A 26,778-nucleotide genomic window follows, 5' to 3' on the forward strand; every position below is an offset into this window, starting at 1 on the left:
ACATAGATAGTGATAGAATAATTACCATTTTGCTATGTGATTATAAAACCAAACAAGGTAATACCATTCCCAAACAATTCTCCAAACCAGGGCAAGGAGATCTGACGATTCCTGACACCCCGTTTCCCATGGGAGCTCACTTGGGCACCATGCTGGGAGCTGGGCAGGCATCCCCTGCCTGTGCCGCCTGGATCTCCTTGGCCCACCACGTGGTAGCAGATGCTGAGACAACAGAAACTCTCAGGGTGACACCACTGTAGGTGTTTTTCTCTTGCAAAGCAGCTTGCCAGGTCCAGGAGAGCTGTGTAGCGCTGGGTCATCCTGGTTGCTCTGGGAAAAGGCCAGGTGTCACATATGTCCATGGACCTACCTGCCCACACAGTCACTCCCCCTCATCTCAGACCTGCCAGCTAGGAGGAATGAGGCAACAGCAATGGCTGAACCCCCTTGGCTTCACAGCAGGGGTTCTGATCACGTTCCTTTTTGGGTGTTTTTAGGATTTTTGGGTTTTTTTAAATACAATTCACGCCCCTCTGGGGATTTTGAGACACAAGAACAAACACTGATGCTTTACCATAAGCTAGCAATAACAATGTCATGTAGCTACTGTACATCCCTGTACCCCATCTGAGTGCTGCATCCTTTTGCCAGGATCACTTCTTTTTGGAAATCTGCTTTTCCAAGTCTTCAAGTCTGGCCGTCATCTGAGCAAGTGAATGTGCTAAGGAAACAGCAGGAGCCAGACAGTGTGGTGGGGAAAGAGCTTCTTCCGCTTCAAGGAGCCTAAAATTCTCCTTGCTTCCATTAACCATCCCTCCCTTCCCCATGTGGGCTCTCTGCTCAGGTGCCCTGCACCCAAGCAAGCCCAGGCATCACTCCAAAGGATATTTTTCTCCGTCAGGCTCTGCAGGATGTCCACGGTGTTTGTCTGGAACTGCACCAGTGCCTCGCACTCACATGGGCTGCGGATCTCTGTCTCCCCTTTGCCTTCCTCTGGGATATGGGGGTTTGGCTGCAGTCAGAGCCATGACCCCATGGTGCCTCTACAGGTCTCCCTTGCTTTTGTGCAACTCCCTTGTCCCTCTAGCCACCCACCAGGACTGGACCTGATCCTTATGGCTCTCCCCACTGTTTTGTCCTTTTTCATTCTCTCTCTTTTTGCTGGCCTGCATCCCTGCTAGCCCAGCAAGCCCTTTTCCAGGCATCCCATCAGGTATCCTGCAGATACCTGTCACAGATATGGTCACAGTGTACCAAGGATAGCCAGCTTTACTTTGCCTTCAAGCTGGAGTGGCAGGGGGCATGTTGACTCCATATCTACAGCCTTGTGCAGGTCTCAAGGACACTGGGGAGCCCCAGCCTGTCCCACAGCTGAAAAATCCTCACAGTAACCCACTGGGATCCTCCTGCATCCAGCACAGAAGCAGAGATCTAGAACAAGGCCATCTTTGAAGCTGGGGCATCCCCTAGGGCAGGGTGCCACCCCAACTTCTGCCCATGCAATGGCACAGAGGTGGCTGCTCACATTAACAATTTTGAATTAACCCCTACTTTTGAATTAATCCCCCCAGCTCCATCCCTTCTTCCAAAACCCTCCCTGAGACTCACCTCTATGCCCAGAACTGCCTGGTGAGATCCAGAAACAGGCTAGGATCACACCAGCCCAACTCAGCCTGGGGATACTTGACACAGAGTGCCAGGCACACAAATCACCCCACTGGCTTTCTGGGTACAGGAGGGCCTCCCCTGGTTTGGGGCCAAGTCCCCTGGTGTTCCCAGGAGCACCCACCTGGGCAGATGTTCAGTGAGAAATTCTCCACAAGGTGAGTCATGGTGGTGAAGTCTGCTGAGTAGGAGAAGTGCTGCTCCACCGGCTCGGAGGCGATTGCTCTCAGCTCCTCTTCCACGGCCTTTCCGACACCCACAGCAAACATGACGATCCCTGCATGGTAAGGACAGATCCTGAGCACTGTGCTGGCCACCCCACATCAAGCAGCCCCAAGCCCAGAAGAAGCACAGCCAAGGATGCAGGATTTTCTCTGGGCTTCCCAATTACACAGCAGGAATTCAGGAAACAAGGGAAGGAGCACAGCAGCACTGTGCTGGTGCAGGCTGCAGCATGAAAGATGCTGCTCAGAGCATCCTGTAACCACAGCCAAGCACATCTGCCCCTGTGGACCTAGGGCTGCAGCCTCTCCCCAAGACAGCCACCCTGATGAACCCTCCCAAGATGCCCAAGGCACTGTGACTTGGGGTTCCCCAGCCCTCCACACCTGACTCCTTTGCTCTCCTGGCCCATTCGGAGATGTCATCCTGGGAACGTCCATCTGTGAAGACGAGCCCAATTCTGGGGATGTTGTGGGAGAGAGGCCTGGCACCTTCCAGCTCGGAAAAGCTGTGCTCCACCATGTGTTTCAGGGCAAGGCCTGTCATGGTGCCTTTCTCCATGTACTCCACATCCATCACTGCCTTCTTGATCTCATCCGCACTGTGGTACTTGTTGAGGGGGAACTCAGTGCGGACACGGCTGGAGTACTGCACCAGTCCCACCCGTGTGCCATGGGGGGACACATCCAGCAGGTCCACAATGCGGTTCACAAACTGCTTCACCAGCTCAAAGTTCTGCGGCCGAACACTCTTGGAGCCATCAATCACCATCACCAGGTCGACGTGCCCAGCTCCACACTCTACAAGCACAGTGGGGAGGTGAGAGGGGACCAGCCTGGCCATGGGCACTGTCAGAGTGAAGATGTCTGGGACTGGGGCAGAGCTTCTGGGCTTCAGGACACTGTGGGAACCCCCTAGAACCGCAGCTGGGAAGTGGGGCAAAGCATGCCCCAGGCACTCAGCCCTAAAACCTCCACTAACACTTCAACACCCTCTGAAAGTCTTTCCTAGGTCTCCCTTTTCCTGAACTTTTCCTCAAAGCTGTTGCATCTTCTGAGCAGTATCTCTGAGGACACAAGCATCCATCCCTGCAGCCGCCAGTGTGCTCCCCTGAGTACAGCCAGCTCTCCATCTTCATCCAACCTAGCTCAAAGTCCCACTAAGAGCCCCCCAGCCCTGTTTCAGCTGAGGCCTCACCAGAAACACAGAGCCCAGATGAGGAGAATGCCAAGAGCCATGTCCCAGTACTCACTGCTGCACGTCTTCCCATCAGCCTGCAGCTGCTGGCCCTCGGGGCACATGCAGCGGTAGGAACCCTTCGTGCTCACACACTTGAACTCGCAGCCATGATCCACTCCATTGCAAAGGTCAGTGGCTGGAAAATAAGCCAAGGTCATGGGGTTATCCCCATTCACATGGGGTGGTCTAGGAACAGCCCTTCCCTTGGGGACAGGCAGAACCTAAAGGCATCTGCAACACACACTGCTTTTGCCATGTACCATGCTGGAACCTACCCCTGCAGGACTTGCTGTCAGGCTGGAGCGTGTACCCGCTGTGGCAGCGGCAGTAGTGCCCATTGGGAATGCTCACACACTCGTGCTGGCAGCTGTGGTTTCCGAAGCTGCAGTAATCAATCACTGGTGCGAGAAGAAGTGATGGCAGAAAGTGAAAGACAAGAGGAGAGGGAGAATGAGAAGCAAAGAAAGACGGGACAAGGAGGGAGACCATCACTTACTAGTGCAGCTCCTCTTGTTCTGGCTGAGGTAGTAACCCGGCCGGCAGCGGCACGAGTATGACCCCCGAACGCTGACGCACTGGTGCTGACAGCCGTGTCTCCCATCTGCACAGGCATCGATGGCTGTGGGGGAACAGGACACCCATCACCCTCCTGTCCCAGCCTCCCTGGGGCAGCAGAGCAGGGATTGCTCCAGGACTTCAAAGCAGCTCCCAACACCATGAGACAAAAAGTTCTGGTGTGGTGGCCAGGCCAACGAACATGGCTTTGCACTAAAATACAAATCAAAACACTGTGCCCTTCAGTGGTGGGACGTGCACCCTCTGGCATGCCCTGCCTGGATCCCCTCAGGTAACAGGCAGCCGGTTGTGCCCACATGAGCCTCAAGTGTCCCATCCCACAGAGGTGTCCAGGATTTAGCAATGCTGAATGTCTGCAGTCATTACAGACCCGGGAGGCAGAGGGCCCTGTGAACAGAGCATCCAGTCTGCTGATGGCCTTCATGCATCTGCTGCTGTGTCCCAGCTTCCCTCCATGGGACCTATAATTTCAAGCTCCCTATGAGAGTTCAAATAATAAAAAATATTTTTACGGGAACAGGTCTTTCCGTCCACATTGAGCCTGTAGCCGGGGTTGCACTCGCAGTAGAAGGAGCCGGGGGTGCTGACGCAGCTGTGCTGGCAGCCATGCTCCTGCTCCACACACATGTCCACCCCTGCAACACAGAACAGGCATCAGAGTGGCCCATGGGCACACTGGGCACACAGGGACCCCAGCTTTGGCATATGTCCTGTCCCTGCAGCAGAAGCCACTGGGATGACCACCACAGTCCCAGCCCTGCCAGCCCATGCTCAACCACTGGTTTCCAGTGCACAGACATGGTCACTGTGCAGTGCCCTGTCCCAGCACCTACTGGAGAGGTTGCTTCCCTGCCCACACTGCTCCTAGCATGGGCAGCCACCCCAAACACCCCTCAGAAGGTCATCTCTAGCCTGAGTAAGGAGCAGACACCAGGGCCACCCTTGCCACTCAACATCAGTAGCTCTCACCCACCACAAAGCTTGTCCTGGAACTGCTTTCCAAACTGCTGGATGAGCTCAAAGGACTCCACCAGGAAGACGTGCTCCTCCAGCGGCGGCGAGGCCATGGCCCGCAGCGAGTTCATGTCTGCCCGCTGGATGCCCACAGCATAGATCTCAATGCCAGCATTCCGGGCCTGGGTGGCCACCTCAGTGACACGATCCTGGGGTCGTCCATCCGTCACGATGATGGCAATGCGCGGGATCTTCTTGTGTGGAGGGCGTGCACCCTCCTGCGTGGTGAAGGCCACGTTCATGACATACTGGATGGCCAGCCCTGTCATGGTGCCCTGGGCCAGCGGGATGATGCTGTTGATGGCTTTCTCCATGTCTGCCCACGTGAAGAAGGTCTTGAGGGAGAAGATGTTCTGCACCTGGCTGGAGTACTGGATCACCCCCACCCGTGTGGCGTTGGGGCCCACGTCCAGGTTGCTGATGATGTCTATCATGAACCGCCGCATGGTCTCAAACTCAAAGGGGCGAACGCTGCGGGAGCTGTCAATCACAAACACGATGTCCAGGGGGCCTGTCCTGCACTTCAGGGCTGGAAGGGGGCAAAGAGGTGGTTCAGCCTCGTGGTCGTCTGAAGGGAGCAGGTATGGGAGCAAAGACATCCCTGCTGGGTTGCTCAGCTGGGGATAGACAGAGCAGATCTGGGTAGTCCCCACAAACCAGCACCTTCCCATTGCCCAGTGAAGTCTTGGAAGGTGCCAGTAGAGCAGGGCTAACAGGCTGGGGAGATATGCCCTGGCTGTGGGTTGTTGTGGTTGCGATTTTTAAGGCCAGAAAATGAGACAGTGAGAAACAAAGCTAAGGGCACACACATGGTGGGGACTGAGCCAAAGAGCCTCTCTTGGACACAAGGATGCTACTTCCAATGCAAACTGGGAGAGTGTTTAGCAAGTGAAATGCCAGTGAACATATTTTGCTTGGCTTGTGTGCACCCAAGCCTTGGAGAATTTGGCACCAATGGCAAGCAAACACTTTGAGTCCCCTTGGGATAATGCCCAGACCTGAGCTGTCATCTCAGCTGCTCCAAAGGTCTCTGAGACATACCCACTCCTTTCTCCATTTGGTGCCTTCCCTGTTTTTAAACTGAAATTGATTTAGATCCTTCTGCCTTGGAAGAAAAGAGGCTGGTATCCCTGGGTTTGTTTTGTCCCCCCCACACTGAAGACTCATAAGAGGAGGGGGTTCCCCCTCAAGCCAGTGCCTCCTGTCAAGGTTGCAGCCCATGGGGAGGAGGGTCACAAGCCCTGAGCTGGGCTGTGTCAAAGCTGGGGATATGCCCAGAGTAAGTGGAACCCGACCCACCATGCTGGGGCCAGGCTTGTGATCCCACACCCTGGCGTAGCGCTGGGAAGTGTGGATCCTATGAATGGGGGGATCCTCTATCCTCCTGGGAATGCCTCCACAGAAGAGGCATCATGTCCCTCCCCACCTCACACAGTGAGCTGTTGTCCAAAGGCTCCACTGCCCTGATGCTTTTGCTCTCCTCCCCTCCAGGTGCTCCCCACCAGGTGGGGCTCACCTGCAGGTTTTGGTCTGGCTTCCAGCGTTGTCAGAAGCAGGAGGAGAGGGGCAACAAGCAGGAGCTTCATCATGGCTCTGTGAGACCACATAATTCCAGGGCTGGAAGGACGTGCTGCAGGGAGGAGACAATGTGCAATCAGTGCAGAAGATGGGTTGGGCAACAGGGTGATATCCACCTGCAGTGGGTGTTCCTAGGCACTGCCAAATACCCTAAGCAGAAGTTTCAACAGATCCATCTCCAAAATTCTCTGAACCCACGTGGGATCTTTCCCATTCAAGGACTGGCAGTCTCAGCACAGCTCAATTTCATTACAGTAGCACTGCTCTGACAAAGGCTCTGATTTTCTGTTCTGGGTGGAGCTGGCCATTGGACAAGCCATATTTTCACTTGCAAACCAGGCAGATGGAATGTTCAGCTTTTTCCCTGACTGTGTGACTGCTCTCCTCAGCCAGTGGAGAGTGGGAAAGCTGCACCCAGGGACACAGAGAACCAGCCCTTCTGACACTCCCTCTGCACGGGAATAGAAGCCCCCAGATGAAACACCGTCACAGACAAAACCCACAAAGAAAACTCTCAAAGTCACTGGAAATATCATTTTTTCCAGGAAGTTCCATTAAATTTAGTCTCTGTCTGTTTCCAAATTCCCTTTGGAGAGCAGAAGCCTCCACAGGCAGAGGGTGTAAGGGTGCCTGTGCAGGTGGGCTTGCACTTGTTCCTGCAGGCAGGTGCTGGCTGAAGCACTGCTGCTCTCCTTCACATCACCTCGGGCTGCTCACCACTCTGTCACCAGTGCTCTGCAGCTCTCCCTGTCCTGCTGGCTTTTCAAGGAATGCCCTGAACCTCGACAGTTTTTTCATGCCTTTAAGGGGGGATGATTGGGAAAAAAGATATTTAAACTGGTTACGCAAAATGTCAGTTTGTCACTTCTCTCCCTCTCTGCCCTGCCTCTGTGTTGCCTTGCCTTGCTTTTCCCTCCTTTGCCTGGCACCTGTAGAAACATGGATTTATTTTGTTTATTTTTATTCCAGCTCTGGATGGAAACCCAAGGTGCTGGGGATGGAAATGCCACAGATAATGCAACTTTCCAGAGAAGACATGCAGTGCCAGGACTGATCACAGACACTGGAAGGCTGCTTTAAAAAAAAAAAAAGCACACAGAAATTCATTTTATCAGTAGTTATCAGCTGATATTTATTTAGCCCCAGGAGGTCTCAGTAGTAATTCATCACCAGGGTTGCTGTTTAATTGCTCAGGGGTTACGTGCAGCCCTGAACACCATGTCTTTGATAGCAGGAACATTGATAATAGGTTTCACAGCTGCATCTTAAAACTGTCTCCAGACTCAATGTTCACACCTGGAAAACTCTATTGAAGAATGAGAAGGACAGAAAAGGGTGACGAGAAGAAACTGGGATCCAGAATACCAGTCTCAAAGTGAGAGATGTGGCCTTTCCCCGGAGGTGAGCAGCCCACCAGCCCAAGCCACAGCGACTCCGCAGTGGCATCAGGAGCTCCTGCAGAACCATGCAGGAAGGGCCAGTGGGATCACTCTGGGTAGGGGTGGCAGCCTGGCAGGTGTTTTCTAGGAAGCCATGAGACCCTGGTGAGCACTGCTCTGCAGTCTGGAGTGGTCAGGTGCCTGTGTCCCCTCACAAGAGCACCATGTGCAAGCAGAGAGGCACAGTCTCTGCTATCCCAGCCTCATTTTCCTATTTATTTAGCAGATTATTTTTTCCAGTGCTGCTTCTTTCCTGGGAGAAAGCATTCACTAACCACAAAATATTTTTCGGACAGCTTTGCCACCTCTTAACATTTCTCCAGCTTTCTGCTCTCTACACCTCCCTGCAATGGCAGGCTGGTAAGGAGCCTGTCTCGCAGCATCCACACAGCTTCAAAGCCAGCCCAGAGAGAGGAATGAGCTGTCTGGCCAGGAACCAAGAAGGAGAAAACCAGTTCAAGACTGATCTATTTTTAACAGCATCTCAGCTTTGGATGAAGTCTTGGCACTCCCCGCGAGAGGAAGGGCTGATGCTGCCTGGACAGGGCAGGGCATGGCAGCTCAGCTGTACATCCAGAACCAGTCTTGGCAGTAGCACGTAGGCTGGGACAGTGTCCTGGTCCCTGATTCAACATAGCACCCAGTCCTGGCCCAGCAGCAAGGCTGGTGGGGACAGGGAAGCAAAGGTGATGGGACAGATGCCCCCCAGTATCTCTCCCACCATTCTGCACTGGGCAACATGCCTGCTCACTCCCCTGGGACTGGCAGCACAGAGGCCGACTTGTATCCCCATGGAGGGGCTCTCTGCATCCTGAGGACTCCAACACCACCTCCCTGAACCCCCTGCTATTATGCAGGAGTGGGAGGGAGATGGGTGGGAAGCGACCGGCTGGCAGGCAGGTGTTGCGAGGGAAGGCAAACACGGCACTGGCTGCAACATCAGAGACCTTGAGATAACACTGAGCTATAAAGGAAAGAAAGTCTGTCCAGGCGGGGAGAGTGCTGCTGGCTGGGCTTGCTCAGCTGAACCCTGTGGCAGCTGAGCCAAGAGGGACACTTGGACCATCTCCTGACCTTCCTGAGCAACGCATGGGGAAAACCGGTCATCACTTTTCACTGTTGAAGGAGATGCTCAGGACATGTCACAAAGAGGGTGACCAAGGGAAGAGCCACATATAAGGACAGAGTGTCAACAATGACCCCGACCTTCTCTTGACTCTCCTCGTGACCTTGGTTGAGGACATGGAGATGGATCTCCAGAGACAAACAGGTAAGCCAGCACACCTTCTCATGGCATCTCCCCCGGGCACCTCCACCGTCAATGCTGCTCCCCAGGACACTTGCATCCCTCGCTGCTCCACCACTTGTCCGTCTGCTCTCCCTGCCAAGTGCTGAGCCTCGGGAAAAACAGCCGTTTCGGGTTTCAGCGTGGCCTCCTTGGCAGCTCTCTCCTGACTACAGGTTAATAGAAATGCTCTGAATATTCCCCTTCTAGTTCATCCAGATGGTCGTAGGTTGGACCTGGGCACATCCTCCCTTTGGGCAAGCCCAAAGGACAGGGCACAGCAGGGAGCAGGGTGAGGAATGCTGCCAGCTGCCTACCCTGTTTCCTGTTATAGAGGAGGAGATGAAGCAGATGGAGAAAGGAGGGGTGAAAGGCTCAGGAGGTGGCAGTGCATTCACAGTAAAGCCCTGGCCATACTGTCATGAGGAGGAAAGCAGGTTGTGGGACCATGGCTATAGAGTCATGAGACAGCTCTCAGGTACAACCACATGAAAGGTCTCATATATCTGACATCTGGGCACATCAACCTCTAGCTGAGACTTATGTTTATGACAAAAAAGACAGGACTCCAGACACCTGCCTGGGCTTGGCAGTCCTTTGGCACATTGTGGGAGCAGCAGCATCTCTGCCCTGACTCCAGACCCTGCAAGAAGCCAGGACAAGGGATCACCAGGTGTTGCAAGGAGTGGGGAACAGCCCAGAGGCTCTCATCCAGCACACTGTTACCCAGCACAAGCCAAGCTGGAGGGCTGTCTAATGGCACATATTTCTGTGCTGGAAGCTTTGGCCAATGGTAAAGCAGCCCTAGAAAAGATGACACCAAGATTCACTCTCCTCACCTGCCTCTCCAAGCACCCCGATTTGCTCTGCAGGGCTCTTTTTGCGAAGACCCAACCAAGCAGTTTTAGGAAGCTGTAATTCAACTCCCACATCAGTGTTATTTGATGAAAGTGTTAAAAATGCTCCAAAATATGCCCTGCTCCTGAGTCCTTGTGCTTAAGACACATGAGTCCTGCCAGGTCAACAGTAGAAAAACAGCAGGAGCACCCTCAGCCTGGAGGATGAGGAGACAAATTGTCATGTCCTCAGCAGGACAGCAAGTCATCATCCTTCAGGACCATGCCTGAGAGAAAGGCTGCCCAAAAAGTGCACATGAGACCAAAAGAGGAAGACTGAAGCCTGTCTTGCCCCAGGCACAGGAGACAATGAAGCAACCAGAACTACCTAGAGAGGTGTAGACAACTTACATCAGCCTGAAAATGCCTCTTGGTGCCAGATTTTGCTGTTGAAACCTTGATGGACTGCTGGTACATTGTTATGTATTTGCAAGAACTTCAAGCAGTGTAAAAGGATAAGACAGCCTAGGAGCTGGATGCACCCTCTGCTGGAGGGTTGCCCAAAGGTCAGTTTCTTCCAATAAATCTCAGTCAAAAGGTATTCTCTGCCTGCAGGTGCCCAGCTCTCAGCTGTGCCTCTGCTGCCCATGAGCACTGAATCCATCCTCAAAACTATTTTACAAGCAGCGCCAGCCTTGCACTTCAACACAGCTCCAGCATCTCAATGCTCATCCCCCACAGCAGCTGGGTGATGAGTGGCAAATCCCACCAGGGGGGACAGCAGTACAGTTTTCAGAGCAAGGAACAGTCAGGGAGTAGAAGCATGCTGAGACCAGAGAAACAGCATGAATTTCCAGCCCAAAAGGTTTTCCCCCTTTTTGAGGACTGATGTGTCCTTGGTTCTTCCCAGACACGCATGTGGGAGAACCAGAGCAGACTCTTTCCAGGACATCACAGTATTCTCCAGTTACAACACTATGGCAGCTTTACTGGGCCAAGTGCCACCTGGAAGGACATGCTGTTTGAAAAACAAAGCTGTATTTCTTGAACAGCACATCAAGGCTCCAAACTCAACAGAAGCAATCAGCAGGAGTGCTGTAACAGGAAAAGCTTGCTGGATGCAGAAGGGACTTGTCTTTCACTCCCCTTGCTCCCCACAAAAGCCAATTCCCCATTTTATGGGGCCCACTCCTGAATATTCATAAGGGAGGGTAAGCAGACGGGTTTCTTGTCCAAATCCATTTGCTGGGTGAGTAACAAATGTCTTTAACTCACAGCTCATGGACTCATACAAGTCCTGACAGGTTTATACTCTTAGATGACATTTGAAATGCCCTTGGGAGGGAAATGCTGGGAGTAGCAACAGACAGAGCATCCCCTTCTAGATGTTCTCCACAACAGCACGTGGGGTCTTTCTCTGCCATCAATCTGTCTCTAAAAGACCCCCCAGTGCTCTGCAACTCAGCTGCCGGGAAAGCCTCTTGTCCAGACAGCTCTGCACTGAAACTGGCTGTACCTGGGCTCCTTCAGCAACAGCTGCCATGAATAAATACCACATTCACTTGCAAATTAAAATGTTAAAGATCTAGCCAAGAGGAAAACACGGTCAGCCAAATCCCCTTGTTCAACTAATCATGTCAGAGATGGCTTCAGTTTCAGGACTGCTGGTGACATTTCTCTCTTCCTACCTGTCCCACTCAAGACCTTTAAGCTACACTCGACCCCTGAGCTGCACAACAGGTTAACTCAGCCTTGCTCCTAACTCATATTTTAAGAAAGATCAGAGAGATCTTGGAATACTTTGATTTTGATTAAGAGACATCAACAGGGGCCATACCCACCTTACTGACTCTCTTTAAAAAGCAATGCTCTTCTGCAAACAGGCCTTTGGAGGACAGCTGAGCTGGGCCAAAAGACTTCAAACTTTGGAGGGAAGGATGTCTGGGCCATCCAGAAGCTGAGGCAGCATTCCACTGCCCAAGTTCTTGTTCTGTGAGGAAGGTGTTAGAGAGCATTTTTTCCCCCAGAAATATGCATGCTTAACCGCAAAGGAAAGAGAAATGGCCCAAATGAGCTCCTGGGCTGGTACAGAGTTTGTCAGCTGAGGTCCTGATGCAGCAGAGCTGGTACCTCTAAGCAATGAGATTGATTGTTACTAGCAGGACATCTGTCTCCCAAATCTGCCTGGACCACTATCCCCAGCTGACCTCCAGCAAGTTTACATGGCACAGACAACCGCAGACACCGCCTGCTATTGCAGCCCCGCAATCATAGATTCATTGCCTGACCTCCTTCTCTAAATCTTTATATCATATTTCTCACTCTGGAGAGGTGACTCAATGTGTTGGCATAAGAAAACATGCCAGGAGAATATTCTTGTGCCTCTCCCCTTTATCCTACCCATCCTGCTATGTGTTTAATTGAAATAGCACAACAGAAGGACTGTTTGGTAGCTGTGGAAAGGCACATGGAGACTTTTTGTCCCTGGCTGAATTCTTTGTGTAGATACTTTTCACAGGGAGAACCTCAAAGGTAGCAGGGGAACATCTACTGCCTCACTTCACAACTTCCACATCCCTCTGACATCTCAGGACTGGGATGCCATCACCCCACATAGGAGTGACCAGAGAAGAGCTTCCAGCAGCATCACAGTGGGCTGTAGACTCAATCCTGCCAATGCTGAAAAGCAGGTAACACTTTGGGAAAGCCATGCTACTCCAGCTGCAGGTGTAGGACCTTTGAATACTCAAAGGCAGCGTTTCACTATTTTTCAGTTTGTGGACCACCCCCTGCCTAATTTTCCAGCCCAGACACAGACTCTTAGGCAGTGGGTTACCTCTGCTGTCAAAAGATCTGGTCCCGCTGGTTCCTGCCATAGACCATGGACTCCTATGGGCCCACAGACTACAATCAAAGACTCTCAAATTAACACATTGGCAATCAATCAGCAAAGAAGTGCAACACAGACCAGAGACAGGAAAGCTGAAGCCTGGAGAGAAACCAGGTTACTGCCTCTTCTCTACAAGGGACAGTATCTGAGCCCTGTGGGTTTCCCTGATGGGCACCAGAAGAGTGATGGATTCTTGTGTGCAACCAAGTGCCTGCAAGGCAAGAGGTTCAGAAGTTTGCAGATAAAAAGAGGCAGAGGCAAAGGCAAGAAGTTGCTAGGAAAGATGGATCCAGCCTCCAGCAAAAAACACCAGAAAGGACAAGCTGTGTGAGAACCAGAAAAGCTTCAGACACAGGATCAGGCAAGGAAGCCTGGAGCATCCCATGGATAGAGTGCCATCACTGTGCACCAGTCTCTGGAGTCTCCTGAGCACACACATACACACTCTCCTGATTTAACAGAACTGATTTAAACCTTTTATATTTAGTCGAGACAGAAGAGAATCAAAGCCTTCCAAGAGCCAAAAATGTTACTTGACACCTAAAGGTATATCTGTGCTCAAGTATCTACAGAGGGGTGATGCTTGCCAGCCCACAGCAGGTAACAGAGTGCACTGAGTCAGGGTCCCTGTGCCCAGCTGATCAATGGAGCCCTTATGGCAGCTGAGTGAGCTCCCAATGGAGCCCAAGTGCTCAATTTGCTACTGTTTCAGCCCAAAGTGGAGAAAACATGATTTCTGACAAGTGGCAGGAGGCACTCAGCCTCCTGGCACGGCTGGAGGAGACGCTTGTGACATCTGGCACGAGAGGGACCGACTGCTGCTGGGGGAGTAACTGACTTTTATAAGTTTCCTTATAAGCACCACTCCATCTTTTTTTTTTGGACATGTTTTTAATATATCCCATTTATTCACTTAAGGTAGGGCTACCCTGGAATTCCCATGTGTGTGTAGATACAAACACTACTTACCTCCCCTCCATGTTTCAGCCCTATTCAGCAGGCATTTGTAAATGGCATTTTATGAGCGCTGAGTTTTTAACAAGGCAGGCACACTGCTCCAGAGTGAACAAAGGGGCCCCTATTGGAAACTTTAAAGATGTTTAAACAAAGAGTTCTCTTGAAAACCTTTAACCCCTAATGCCAACCTCAAGGGAAATGCTATGTTATGAGCAATCAGAGCACAAACATCTTCTGTGACCACAGATTGCTTACAACAGGCTGCCTTGTTGGCCACAGCTTCTCTTTTTTCTACCGTCAATCAGAGCAGCTCCTGAGCCCATCTTTTATTGAGCATATACAGTTTCTCTAGTTCTTCAACAACAAATGCAAGCTACAAATTCCACAAAAACCAACAACCGCTTTTTCCAGTTGGATGCAGCAATCCCCTGCCTGCAAACACCAAGATCTCTCACATGCTGTCCAGACAGGAATCTGCATTTCGGATGAGGCCAAATTTATCCATACCCTAGTGGCAAATACCAGAGCTGAGATCTGAGAGTATCTTTCCCCCCACACACCTTTTTGCTGATATCAAATGCCAATCTAATGAATTCCTGCAGAGATCACAAGAATATGCTTGTGAAGTGGAGTTTTTACTTGTTACTGAGAACCTACATGTTCACGTGTCTGGGATTAATTGTTCCTGTTCTTGGAAAAAAAAAAGAAAAAGAAAAAAATCATAACTACCAAGAAATTATACAGAGGGTCCCACAGGGGGGTGTCACACACAGGGAGAACTTCATAGTAACTTTATAAATAATCTGAGGTTAAATGAAGCAAAAATCCTGTGGTTTTAAGCAGAAGAGATGAAGTCCTCTCAGAGCTGGAGCTCTGAACTGGCTCCTCTCTTGGACCTCTCTTCCTCCCAGTTCCACTGCACACATCTGGTGGCTTCCATTGACATGGGACAATTCCATTTCCCTGCCAGCCTCCTCAGCCATACCGGTTCCCACTCTTCAGCCTGCCTCCTGGATGGATTCAGCTGCTTTCTGCACCACAGCAAAGGCTATCCCTGCAGAACAAGGGGCAAAACCCCAGCAGAGCATATACCACCACTACCGTGTATCTGCTCAGCTCTGCTTATCTCAGATGGCTGCGTGTTCACACAAACACGATGATTGCAGATTAATCTGATTTTCCAAACAAGTTTTCCCATGTAATTGCTTGGAAATAAAGTGCCCAAAGCTAATTTTATCCTGTGAAACGGTTGGAATGATAAGCCGAAGGTGGGTGATGGCTTGTGCAAACATATTTACGAGTATGCACAGACCCAATTTTCCAGTCGTGCAGAAACCGCGCATAACAAACTTGGGGCACACTTCTGAGCTTATCTTTCTGCAGAATCTCGATCTCCTATTGCTCAGTAGACCTTGCCCAGGTGTACCTGACCTTATTATTCTCTGCTAAAAGAGATCCTCGATTGTGTAAGCAGGGAACCTGCCCGACAGCTAGGCAAAAGGTGAGCAGGGCAGGCAGGCTGAGCCATCCCGACGGTGGAGAAGAGCTCACACACCTGGCACAGCACCGAGGGACCGAGCGGCTACCATGCCCTGACTGCCCCACCGCACCTACCCCTGCCCAGAGCACCGCTGGCACCCCTGCAGGGGCCAAGCCCGCACGCCCGGGGGTCGGCAGGGCTCCAACCCACAGACAACCAAAGGACAAACCCTCTGGAGCAAAAGTTCTGCTCTTCCTCTCCTGCGGGCTTTGCTTTCTGCTCCTGACGCCCAGGACCGCCGCTCCCCTTTCTGCCAGCTCCCCTCCAAGGAAAACCCCTCGGAGGCTGCGAAACTCTTCGCGGCAGCGCTCGGCGCTGCTCCCAGCTCCGACGGGCTGGGATGGGGGCCGGACTGGGATCGGAATCGGGATTGGGACTGGGATCGGGAGGGGGATTGGGGTCGGAATCGGGACTCGGGTCGGGATGGGGACTGGAGTCGAGATCGGGATCGGGATCTGGACTGGGGTCGGGATCGGGATCGGGATCGGGATCTGGACCGGGACTGGGCTCAGCCACAGCCTCCTCACCCTCCTTCCCCTCCTCTGCTCTCCCTTCCCGCAGGGGCGGCGGCGCCCGCGGAGCCCCCCACTCACCCGTGCCGGCCGCGGAGCCGCTCCCCGCCGCGCTGCTGGCTCAGGTAACGGCGCTGCGGGGCGGTGCGGGGCGCGGAGCTGCGGTGCGGGGCGCGGCGGCAGCGGGCATTTAACGGGGCGGGGGGATCGGGGGGGCGACGGGGCGGGCACGGCCGGCCCCGGGGCAGCGCCGGGAGCGGGGGGGTCCAGCCCCTGTTCCGGCAGGGGGGGTTCGGGGGGGAGTCCCACCTGCCCCCGCCCCCGGGCCCGTGAGGGTCCCCGCGGGAGCTGCGCGCAGGTGGGACCGGCGGCACCGCGGGGTGCGCGCTCCGGGGCGGCCGGGAGCTCACCGGCGGGGAGGGGCATGCTGTTTTTAGTATTTTTTCCCTTTTTTTCCCCTTTCCCCCCATTTATTTTTCTTTCCCCCTCTTCCCCCCCTTTTTTCTCCTTTGTTTACTTAACTTTTTTCCTTTCCCCCTTCACTTTTTTAGTTTTCTTTTTTTCTTCTCTTGATCTCTATTTTATCTATTTTATTTTTGTCTTTTTCATTTTTTTATTTTCTATTTATTTTCCTTTTTTGCTTTTTTTCTTTCCTTTATATTTTCTTTTTTTCCTTATTTTATCTTTTTTCCCTTTCTTTTTCATGATGTCATTTCTTTCTTATTCTTTCTTTTTTTCCTTTGGGTTTTTTCCTTTTTTTTTTTAAATTTTCCCCTGCTGTGGGAGTACACCTGGGAGCCCCATAAATTCAAAAGGTCCTGGAAAAAGGAGAGTCCAAGCTTAATATCTATTTGACCTACAGTGTCCTGCAGGTTTAGGAACCTCTGCAGGTAGTGGCTGCAGTGTGGGGAGGTGGGTTTGAACCAGGGAGCTGCAGACCAGTTGTTGGAGGGTTGTAGACCCTCAGCCTGAGCTTTCATCAAGAAGGTCAACTGATATGCAGTGAAGATCATCATCAGAGGCTTCTTGGAAACCCTGGAATAGACCTTTGCAGCCCTTCACCTCTTCCTGGCGCTTAGAGCAGTCTAGTGGCAGGAACCACCTTTAGTGTTTTATAGGACTGTGTTTCAGTGCTTTAATGGCACTTCCCTTCCTCTTTGCACTGGCAGGAGGAACAGAGAGGAGACGCCTGTAAATCACCCCTGCTATCTGAATTTTCTAGCAGATGAGCCAATGCTGAATTACCAAACGGGCATTTTGGGGGTGTTGGTGTTGCTGGAGTGACCACCCCAGCTGGTCCTCACTCCCCACAGAGCTGACTGCCGCAGGATTTTTGTGCTTCCTGTTCTCGGCTGCTGTTTGCCCTTGGTGTGGTTGATAAATCCCCCAGGCCCAGAAAAGGCTGAATTTCACTTGTGTGTGCAGTGAGGAAAATACAGGATTTATAAATACCCATGCATATACAAGGGCTGTGGGTTGGGTTGGTCTGGATTAAAGGAGGTATTGAAAAATGAGGGAAGCCAGAAACTGCAGGCTTCTCATTTCTGTGATTTCTAATGGCTTTTCCTTTTGCACAAACATTGCATTGACTCCATACCCAAGAGCACTGCAGGCATTTTCTCCCCTGCTCTTACAAAATATAACCCAGATCTCTAAAATGGATATTTTTTATTAGGACATTTGGCTTCTCCAAGCTGAGGGACGAACAATTGCCCTCTGTGGCAGCAAGTCCCCGGCAAGCTGCAGGGCAGCCGTGTCCTGAGCAAGGTAATGGGCAGCTCCTTTTTGGGGGAAAAGCAACAAATTAAATCTCTGCACTTCAATTCAGTGCTACCTGCACTGAAGGACACTGTTACTGTGAGTTACAGTTCTTGTATAAAGAGTTGATTTGAAGACCCAGTTTCTAAACAATAGCTGCCAGGATTGTATTTTGGTCTCCTGAGTCGGGTACTTTCATTCCCAGGGGTCCAAAAATATCGGATCCCTTCCTCTACAGACTGAGTTGGTGAAGCTCAGTGAACTGGAAAGTAGCAGGGCAGAGGGCAATCTGCTTCTCCCAGTGCTCGTAAACTGCTTTTCCTGCTCCTGTGGTTGCCCAGGGGTGCACACAGAAGGTGATGTGAGGACCAGGATATGCCCCGCACAGGGAGCTGCATTTCTAAGCTGGAGGCAGGACAAAGCACTGAGTGATGTCTCCACACTTGCTGCTGGGAAGGCAAGGGATAATTTTCAGCTGTGATGTTAAACATCAGCTCTGCTAAAATCAGTGATGTGACTGCAGGGTCCAGCCCTACCAAAGCCTCTTGGCGCCTGCCTGGGTTCCCTCTGTGCCCACATGAAACAGCCCTTTGCAAGGTGGTCCAGCTGTGTGGGTCTCATAAAAAGCACACAGGGCACTCCTCTTTTTCTCCTTTGTTTCCTATGGGAGAAGGCACAGAAACATAGCCAGGGCTTGCAAATTCCCCCAGGTGCCCTGGATCTTTCCCACCTCAAGCATGGGGGCAGAGCCACCCTAGAGATGCACCACAAATGCGCTCACACCCTCTTCTGGGGCACGTCCTGGCCTAAAGCAAAGGAAAAGCCTTGGTAAGTGACGCCAGGCTGAGCAGGGAGGGGGAAAGGCTTACAAAAATCGGTGTAGCAGAAAGGTGATGGCTCCCCCCTTGCTCTCCCCCCTCCTTCTTCCACATAATGCCCAACTGTGTGGAGAGCAGCCGAGCCCCAGCCAAGAGTTCAGGCTCTGAAAAGGCAGCTTTTAGCAAGAGCTGTAAGAGCCCGGCCCGTGCAGTGCTGCAAACATGACACTGAACTAACACTGCTCTACAACCAAAGCATTTCAATAATTTAATATAATAAATGTCAGAAGAAGTGAATAATTCCCTGTAACCCTGAGGAGGCTGTAGGTGCCAGAGGGAGCTAAGTGGGTATATTGAGCTGCTTTAGCAATAGCCCTTTTACTCTCTGAAGGTAAATTTAAACCAGATGATGGATGCTGGGTGGTCATCTCTGTAGGCAGAATGGCCAGCACTGTTCAGAAATGCGTCACTGAAAGAATTTAGCCCCCAAATTTGAAAGGCAATGGCTGCAGAAGACAGGCAAAGAAAAGAAAACCAGGTTCCTAGGTGGTTGTTCCTGCAGCTAGACATCACGTCTGAAGAACTATGGTCTGTTTACCTGCCTTTGGCATGCACTTGCCCACTTCAAGCAGTAAATATCATGTGGGTAATTGTTCCAGAAAGCTCTTCAATAGGCTCTGGGCAGTAACGCACGGGCCTCTGGGATTACGTACGGATGGCCGGGAGCACGGATACCTGCACAAGCCTGGCCCTGCCCTAAGCCAGTGCTGCAGGAGCTCTGAGGAGCAGGCATTGCTGCTGGCCACTCTGTCAGCACATGTCTTAATCCACAGGGTTTGGCAATTTGCTCCTGAACACTCCCTGCTGCTGTCTGGCCTTAGTACCAGGCTGTTCCATACTCTAAGGATGGGTTAATGGCACAGGCTCCCTCCAGGGCCCCCACAGGGAGACCCCAAGCTATATGGATGGGGACTGATGAGTGTGTTGGTGCTGGTGGGTAATACTAACAGGAATGAGGCATGTGTCTCTGCAGCTGAGACCCAAAGACAGGGACCCAAAGCTGTAGTCCTAATTTTACATGGAATACTGAATGATGAGACTCACCAGGAAAAAATTCACACACCCAGCCTGGTTCTTTCTTGCTCTGTTCCTCTTGTCTCTGATGAACTGAGGGTGAAATGTTACTGAATGGCGCCAGCAAGGTTCAGTGCTCATTTAACACTGTATTGCATTACTGTAAAAGAGTATTCAGGGTCAAACCAATTTCCTTGACCCATTTCTACATTTATTCCAATCGCAGTCAATATTTCTGTGAAAAACAAACAAGCAGACAGACCCTAAACCAACCAAACTTTTTGCAGAGAGATTCCCAAATGGAGCTTTTATATGAAGGAAAAAATAGCAGAAGCAGGTCAGAGCTGAAATCACACCATTGCTTGGCAGCAGAGGAGTGAAACAGCTGCAGATTGCCATTATGGAAAAAGATTGAATAGTTTTCTTATGGGATCTCTTTGGCTGTGCAAAGATATAAACCATTCATTTGATGGAAAGGCTGGAGTAAAGCTTTTCAGCAAGACTAAGTAAGCCACACTGGAGCAGGCACTGGTGGAACACTGGTTGACAGAGCTCAGTCAGCTTCAGTGTGCTGGAGCAGGAGTCTACCACAATGGGGGGCTGGAGGGAAAAGATACAGCCTTAGGAAAGGAGCTCCTTCTGCCCTGCCATGAGTGCTGTGGGTGAGCTGGGGCCGAGTCCAGAGCCCTGTCCTGGCAGCCGCACTGGGGCTGCCACAGGAGCAGATCTTGGTGGTGGCAGTGTGAGTTCTGCAGTCTGGAATGGCCATAAAACATTCATTTTCCAGGCACAGAGCAGCAGCTAATGCTGTGAGTGACACAGGCACTGGCTGTAAATCTGATTTTGGCAGAGCTCTGTTGATTTATGTCTGCTGGTGATCCAGCTAACACATCTAGGATAAAGAACTGAGAATAAGGAGGGCAGGAGATTATATCACCCATCTAGTAACCAAACAGAGTACATCTGTGGAGTGCAAAGGGTTAGGTCTCTGTGGGACTACCCAGAGCAGACACTGGGTAAATATTTGCTTGTATGTGTCTTCCACATAGAACAGGAGAGTATCAGCTCTATCGAAAAGTGGGAAAGCTGGAACTGACGTGATATATGTTTAAAGTGAATTGCACCATGGGTGCTAAAAGCTATAAAGGGCACAGCCTTTCTAAAATACATGTGTTGCACTGGGAAGAACAGAATTGCCAGGTGAACTCTTCTAAAAGGCTGCTTGGGCTGACTATTTGCTACTTCTCTCTGTGGTAGCTTGCTCTGGCCTCTGAGCTCAGGACAGCTCACCATAGCCAGCTTTGGAGTGATGGCAGAACCAGACTTATTTTTTTCACACATCTGATAGTTTATGCCCTCGACTATTCTCCATTTCTAGCCCATTTAAGAGGAAGAAAGACTATGTTTAATGGGAATGCTCCACTGCATACCTCTTGTAAGATTTCTCCCGGGTGGCTGTGGCTGATGCCCCCATCCTCACCATTTCTCCTCCAAGTCATTCCCCAATGCTGCCCATGATCCCCAGAGGCTCTCTACCAGTGACTCCAAAATCTGTTTTCCACTGTGGCTGGGGCTTCATAGCCTTCTCTGGCCCCTACTTTATCTTTGATACGAGATTCAAGTCCTCATAACCAGCCAGGCTGGGTCCCCCTGGCAGGATCAATTTCTTGTATGTGTCCAGTGGCCACATCGCAAACATTGGCAAATGTGCCAAGGAGAGGCTCCTGTCCAGGCAGCTCCTCTTCCCTCTCATCTGGTTTCCTCTTATCCAGCCAAATATCTTATCCCAGACTCAGGGATTATTCTTATATGAAACTTACTCCTCTTATCCCAAACTCAGGGGGTTTAGGGGCTTTCAAGAGATGGTGTTGTTCAGATGAGCAGCCTCACCTCCTCTGAAGGCAAGTCAGGACCACAGAAGATCTCCCCAGTTGACACCCTAGAGCTCTCCTTCCTTCCCTCCACCAGTCTTTGCACACATGTCCCAGGTCTCAGAGCAGGGCACCTTGTGCCTGGCCTCACCTCATCTCTCTCCAGCCAGTTAACACCCAAACTAGTAAGTTAGCAGAGTTAAATGCTGGGTGCTTAGGAACACCTTCTAGTTAATAGAGCAGAAACAATCAGCAAAACCACCTTCTTCTTAGGTCTCAGAGAAAAATGCAGCTATTTTCACCCAACAGCCCGAGCAGAAGACAACGAGTGGCTCACATGGCAGCTCCCTGGCTGCACTCACAGCTCAGCACATCATTTCCCAACTTTCCAAAATGCCATCAAGCAACAAGCACATCAGGTGGAAAAACAAATTAATAATCACTTAGAGCAATGCCACCATTCCAGAGGGCTGGAAGTCTTAGAAATGTGTGTTTCAGAGCTATTTACATAGCGCCCTGTGTGTGTTCAATGCCAAACTGAAGAAGCAGTTGTTCCATTATCCAAACTTTGTGTTTTTCAATGCAAGCCCCAGCCCTAGAGCAGCTAAACTCCAGTGCTTTCCGATGGGAAAGCCTTTCCATTGAAAGAAGGATATGCCTTCATCTCAGAAAGCTTAGGGAATGATTTGCCATAGATGCCCCCAGCCAGCTGCATTAAAGGAATGTCCAATTTAATGACTCTCTGTTGTTGGATTTGTTTTGCCACCTTCCCCAGCCCATCAGGCTGGACAGGGAGGGAGCACCAGGCTCCCTGCTCTGCCTAGGGCTGCAGGGCTGGGCAAGGAGCTGGCTCTGGTGTCACAGTTGCTGTCTTGTAGCTCCAACCCTTACCAAGCCAACCTGCTCCGGGACGGTGTGCGGAGGTACCTGCAGCTGCCAGCAGACCAGACAGTGCTGATACTGCACGCCAAAGTCGCACAGAAGTCATATGGCAATGAAAAAAGGTGGGAGATTGTTCCAGCTTCTCTGATACCACTTCCAAACCCTGCCTAAAGCTCCATTTCAGCCTTGCTGGATTTGCTGGTCTAAGCTGGTGAAGCAAATGATTTGACATATTCCCTCTCCATTCACTCATAACCTCTTTGCATCCAAAATCTTCATTTAGTCTTCATTAACTGAGTAACACAAGAGAGATGTGAGCCCCCACCTGCATCCAACCCAGCTGGACATTCCCAGTGGTTAGGTTCCTTCCATGATATGGTAAGGAAAAACAAAGAAGTAAAGATACTATTCAAATCTTAACCCCCAAGAATGAAAGTTTAATATTTCAAGTGTCCTGTAATTCTTCTCTTAAAATCTACACAGGCACAGCAGAGACTGGGGCATTTCCATCAGTGCCCATGGTCTCCAAAAAGCTGCTATTTCTGATTTTTTTTTATTTTTGTGCCCTTCCCACACTGCAAAACACCTTGAGGTTCTGGCTTGAATCTCCAAAATTGCTACTCCTGGGCAGTGACGTCAGACTGCAGCACTGCAATATAATTAATCCTCCATTAATCTTTATGATATAAATACTCCTCCGTTATTACCGAGTATGGAATAGCTATGAGGCAACGAGCTCAGCCTCTGAGGCGTAACCACCCAGACCCCAGCGACCCCAGGAGACAGCTCTAGGCTGGGCTGGCTGTGCCTACAAAGTCCTCACCACATCCAGTCTCCTGCCAGGGGCTGCTGCTCCACAGGTAAAGATGTTATTTCAGGACTGAGTCTTCCAGCCAGGAGGGAGCCCTCTCAACACTAAGCCTCTTTCCTCTGCTCCAGACCCCGTGCAAGGGATGAGCATGAAAATCAGATGCCAGGTCTGGAAAGGGAGAGAAAACATACACAGAGCCACCAGGTTAAAGTTGAAAGGTGCTGGTGCTGTTTTCCTTCACAGAGTCAGGGGTCTGTGCTTTAGATGACTTGTTTAAATAAACCTGTACCCAGGATTTTAGGGCTCTGAAATACCCAGCCTCTTGCACTGAGGCTTTCTCAGCTAGTGCTTTATCCAGTATCAATAGAGGATGAATTTGCACCATTCACCCAAGTGCAAAGACAGTGAAAATGCAAATAAAACACAGGAAAATAGGTTTCCAAACCCCTGGTATAGATTTATTTGTGTTGGGCTCCAAAATTGGTTGTGAATGCAAACTCTGTTCCCAATCTGCCCACCTGGCAGCTGGGCAGAGGCAGGGGGCTCATCCCTCCTTGACTTTGAGGAGTATGTATGTGGGAGTGCAAGGGTCCCTGTTCTCCCATCCTGGAGCCATCCTGTGGCTGGTGGGCTCATGGCCACCAGTGGCACCATCAGATGTGGCAGCTGTCCAGGCACTGGAGGCAGTGAGTGCAGGGCAGAGGCTGAGCCAGCTGCTGCAGCAGAGCCTGAAACCTCCAGCCAGTCATGCCTGCAGCCCCAGGCAGAGGTGCCCAGCCCTTCACTGAGCACCATGTACCGCTGAGGGCAGGGAGCTGTTCTGAGTGCTGTGAGCCCCAGTGAAGATCTCTATCCTCAGCACAGCCATCCTGATGTGCCTGAGCACCTTTTCTGGGGCCTGAAGGGCAATGAGAAAATGCTGTCTTTTCTCTGCAGATTTTTCTGCCCCCCACCTTGTGTTTACCTGAGTGGGCCAGGATGGAAGTTAAAACAGGAGCAGATAAAAGGTAAATGCTGGGCAGCAGCCCTGAACTGTCCTCCCTCCCTTCCCATGTCACAGAGAGCTACCCTCTGTCTCTGCAAAGGGAAGAATGACCCAGTTTATCTTATCTTTGCCCCTCCCCAAACTCCTCACTCCCCCTCGAGGCTGAGCCTTCTGCAATCCAGACCCAGGGAGGGCTGAAGCCTGGGCCACCCTCCATGCCAGGAAGAGTTGAGCCTGTGTGGGAGCTGGAGGGTGCTTCTCCTTTGTCTCTTTTAGCCAGGGACCTGGGAGAGGCTGGATTTCGTGTATGTGGGTACATGGGGCTGGACAGCATGGGCAGCAGCCTGATGGAGACCCAGAAGCTCAGCTTTGAGGAGCAGGCAGATGCAAAGGTAAAGCCTATGGCTCTCTGAGCCTGTGGGAACCTCGTTCATGCAGGGTCTGGGCTGTGACCACCACCACCCCACACCCTGGGATGTCACACCATCTTCATCCTCCAAGTGTTGCAGTCCTTCCTTCCAAGCCATAGCTCCTCACTCACACCCTGCCACCCTTTTGTGGCATGTGCAGCAGTCCAGACAGCTGGGCAGGCTCCCCTGCCTTTTAAATATCCCCACTTTCTCTGGCACTATCTTTTCAGGTGGACAGCCCCATGGCAGGTAAGCTGCCAAAATCTGCACAGCTCCCTCAGTCTTGGTCCCCTCTCCTGATGAGCAGCAGTGCTGCTTGTTACAAAATGAAAGACTGGTTCTTCATTTGCAGATAAACAGCTAAAAAAACCCAGTCAATCCCAAAGTTCAAAAGCTTCAGCAGAGCTCTGGCATCTTTTGATTGGAGCAGGAAAAAAGGAGAAAAAGCATTATTTGGGGTCCCTGAAGAGCACAGGGTCTGAGCCAGGCCAGGAACCTCACAGAAAGAGCCTTTGTCCACAGTGCTTGCCTTGCTGCTAAGGCACAGCATATCGGCCAGGATGGGGGAAACCATAAACCCAGGGTGATTTCTCATGTTATGTGGGATAAATCACACATGAGCATTCATTTCCATAAGGAATTCTCTGACCTCAGTGTAAATAAAGCCTCCACCGATCTCCAGCTCTTCACTCCACCTGTAATAACATCTCTGGTCGTCTCTCCCTTTAAATGAACCCGGGGCTCGTTAAAAGGGCGCTATTATGTCCATGTGGGGTGGTGAGGAGGGTGAGGAAGGTTGGTGGGGCTGGGCTGGGCTGGAGCTGCTGGCAGCCCCTCTCTGCTCTTGGCAGGGGTTCAGCTGTGCCAAGGCACTGTACATCTCGGACACGGACAAGCGCAAGCATTTCCGCCTGGTCCTGAAGCTCTTCTTCACCAATGGGCAGGAGATTGGCACCTTCCACAGCAAGCTCATCAAGGTCATCTCCAAACCCTCACAGAAAAAGCAATCACTGAAGAACACGGACCGTGCGTACAGGGACAGCTCTGGGGGGAGGAAAGCAGGTGCCAGCCCAGGGTGGGATGCTCTGAGTGTTCACAGCTCAGCTCTGGAGTGGTCCAGACTGTACCCAAAGCCCATGGGAACTCTCAACAGAGGATGTATCTGGACATACTGATGTCTCCGTTCCAAATGGTTCACCCCCCCACAATGTGTAATGCCCTGATGCCAATGTGCTCCTCACACCCTGGGCTTCACCTGCACTCACACACAGAGCAAGGCAGCAGGGAGGGTGCTGGCTGCTGCCATTCTGGGTACGTCAGGAACCAGGGCTTGTCCTCCCACTGGCTTGGCAGAGCCATGATTCAGACCTGGCAAGCACTAACCCAGCCACCTTTCCCTGCAGTCTGCATCTCCTCAGGCTCCAAAGTCTCTCTCTTCAACCGCCTGCGCTCCCAGACCGTCAGCACCCGGTACCTGTCTGTGGAGGGGGGAGCCTTCATTGCCAGTGCCAGGCAGTGGGCAGCCTTCACCCTCCACCTGGGTAAGGACCCATGGCCAGGGCTGCCTGTCTCGAGCCCTGTCTCTCTCCTCCTGCAAAGCCAGTTCTTGGGGGCAAAAGGGGTGGGAATTAGCCGGGGGATGTGGGAACCTTTCTCAATCTCACCTCTGCCCAATGTTCCTGGTGTGTCTCTGGACACACCATTTCACACCGATATTGAGGGTTGGCATCCTGCCCTTGAGGGCAGCAAGAGTAACTTGCCTGGAAGAGGTCAGAGCTCAGCAGAATCCCTGCCAACACTGCCTCCAGTGGTGTCCCTTCGAGGTACCGCATCCCAGTCCCGCTCTCCCGTGCTGGGCAGTGGTCTCTCCAAGCAGTGAGCATCTGCAGAGGAGAGAAGGCAGTAAGAAAGCACTGGGAGCACAGCCAGGCCTGTGCATAGCAAGGCAGCCCGGGTTAATCTGCTCCCTGACTGCTTGGAGTGGTTACTCTTCCTCTTTCCTTCCCGGCCAGCCGATGAGCGCTGCTCCCGGAGCGAGTTCCCCCTGCGGGAAGGGTATATCCGCTACGGCTCCGTGGTCCAGCTGATCTGCACGGCCACCGGTGTCACACTGCCACCCCTGGTAAGCCTCCACCCCTGCGGGTGTCGGGAACATGAACCTGGCCGCTCCGTGGCTCTGAGCGACAGGTGCCACCCCTGGGATGATGTCACCCGCAGATCATCCGGAAGGTAATGAAGCAGTATGCCATGCTGGACGTGGACGAGCCCATCTCTCAGCTCCACAAATGTGCCTTCCAGTTCCAAGGCAGCGACCGCATGTACCTGTGTCTCTCCACGGAGAAAGTGATCCAATTCCAGGTATGGCAGTGGAAGAACGGGTGAGGACCAGCAGGGTCATCTCTCCAACTTCCTCTGT

General features: G+C 51.7%; 2 protein-coding genes across 2 annotated transcripts in view; one reads left to right on the top strand and one right to left on the bottom strand.

The window, feature by feature from the left end:
- On the bottom strand, positions 1-16,008 carry MATN4 (matrilin 4). The gene is made up of 11 exons (XM_071572668.1): positions 15,835-16,008; positions 6,233-6,346; positions 4,676-5,245; positions 4,215-4,337; positions 3,623-3,745; positions 3,402-3,524; positions 3,140-3,262; positions 2,274-2,687; positions 1,790-1,942; positions 889-993; positions 1-712 (listed from the first exon to the last, which is right to left on the bottom strand). Exons 2-11 carry the CDS (start codon positions 6,321-6,323, stop codon positions 654-656), a joined length of 1,884 nt encoding a protein of 627 aa, XP_071428769.1. The 5' UTR covers positions 6,324-6,346; positions 15,835-16,008; the 3' UTR covers positions 1-653.
- RBPJL (recombination signal binding protein for immunoglobulin kappa J region like) overlaps positions 8,976-26,778 on the top strand; it is a 19,243-nt gene continuing 1,440 nt past the window's right edge. The window contains exons 1-9 of the mRNA XM_071572669.1: positions 8,976-9,003; positions 15,803-15,878; positions 22,153-22,278; positions 23,904-23,974; positions 24,229-24,344; positions 25,214-25,388; positions 25,766-25,903; positions 26,375-26,484; positions 26,580-26,720. Coding sequence (XP_071428770.1) covers positions 8,976-9,003; positions 15,803-15,878; positions 22,153-22,278; positions 23,904-23,974; positions 24,229-24,344; positions 25,214-25,388; positions 25,766-25,903; positions 26,375-26,484; positions 26,580-26,720 — 981 coding nt within the window. The remainder of the gene's footprint in view (positions 9,004-15,802; positions 15,879-22,152; positions 22,279-23,903; positions 23,975-24,228; positions 24,345-25,213; positions 25,389-25,765; positions 25,904-26,374; positions 26,485-26,579; positions 26,721-26,778) is intronic.

Source organism: Pithys albifrons, chromosome 18, assembly GCF_047495875.1.
Source record: "Pithys albifrons albifrons isolate INPA30051 chromosome 18, PitAlb_v1, whole genome shotgun sequence".
In the NCBI taxonomy this organism is placed as follows: domain Eukaryota; kingdom Metazoa; phylum Chordata; class Aves; order Passeriformes; family Thamnophilidae; genus Pithys; species Pithys albifrons.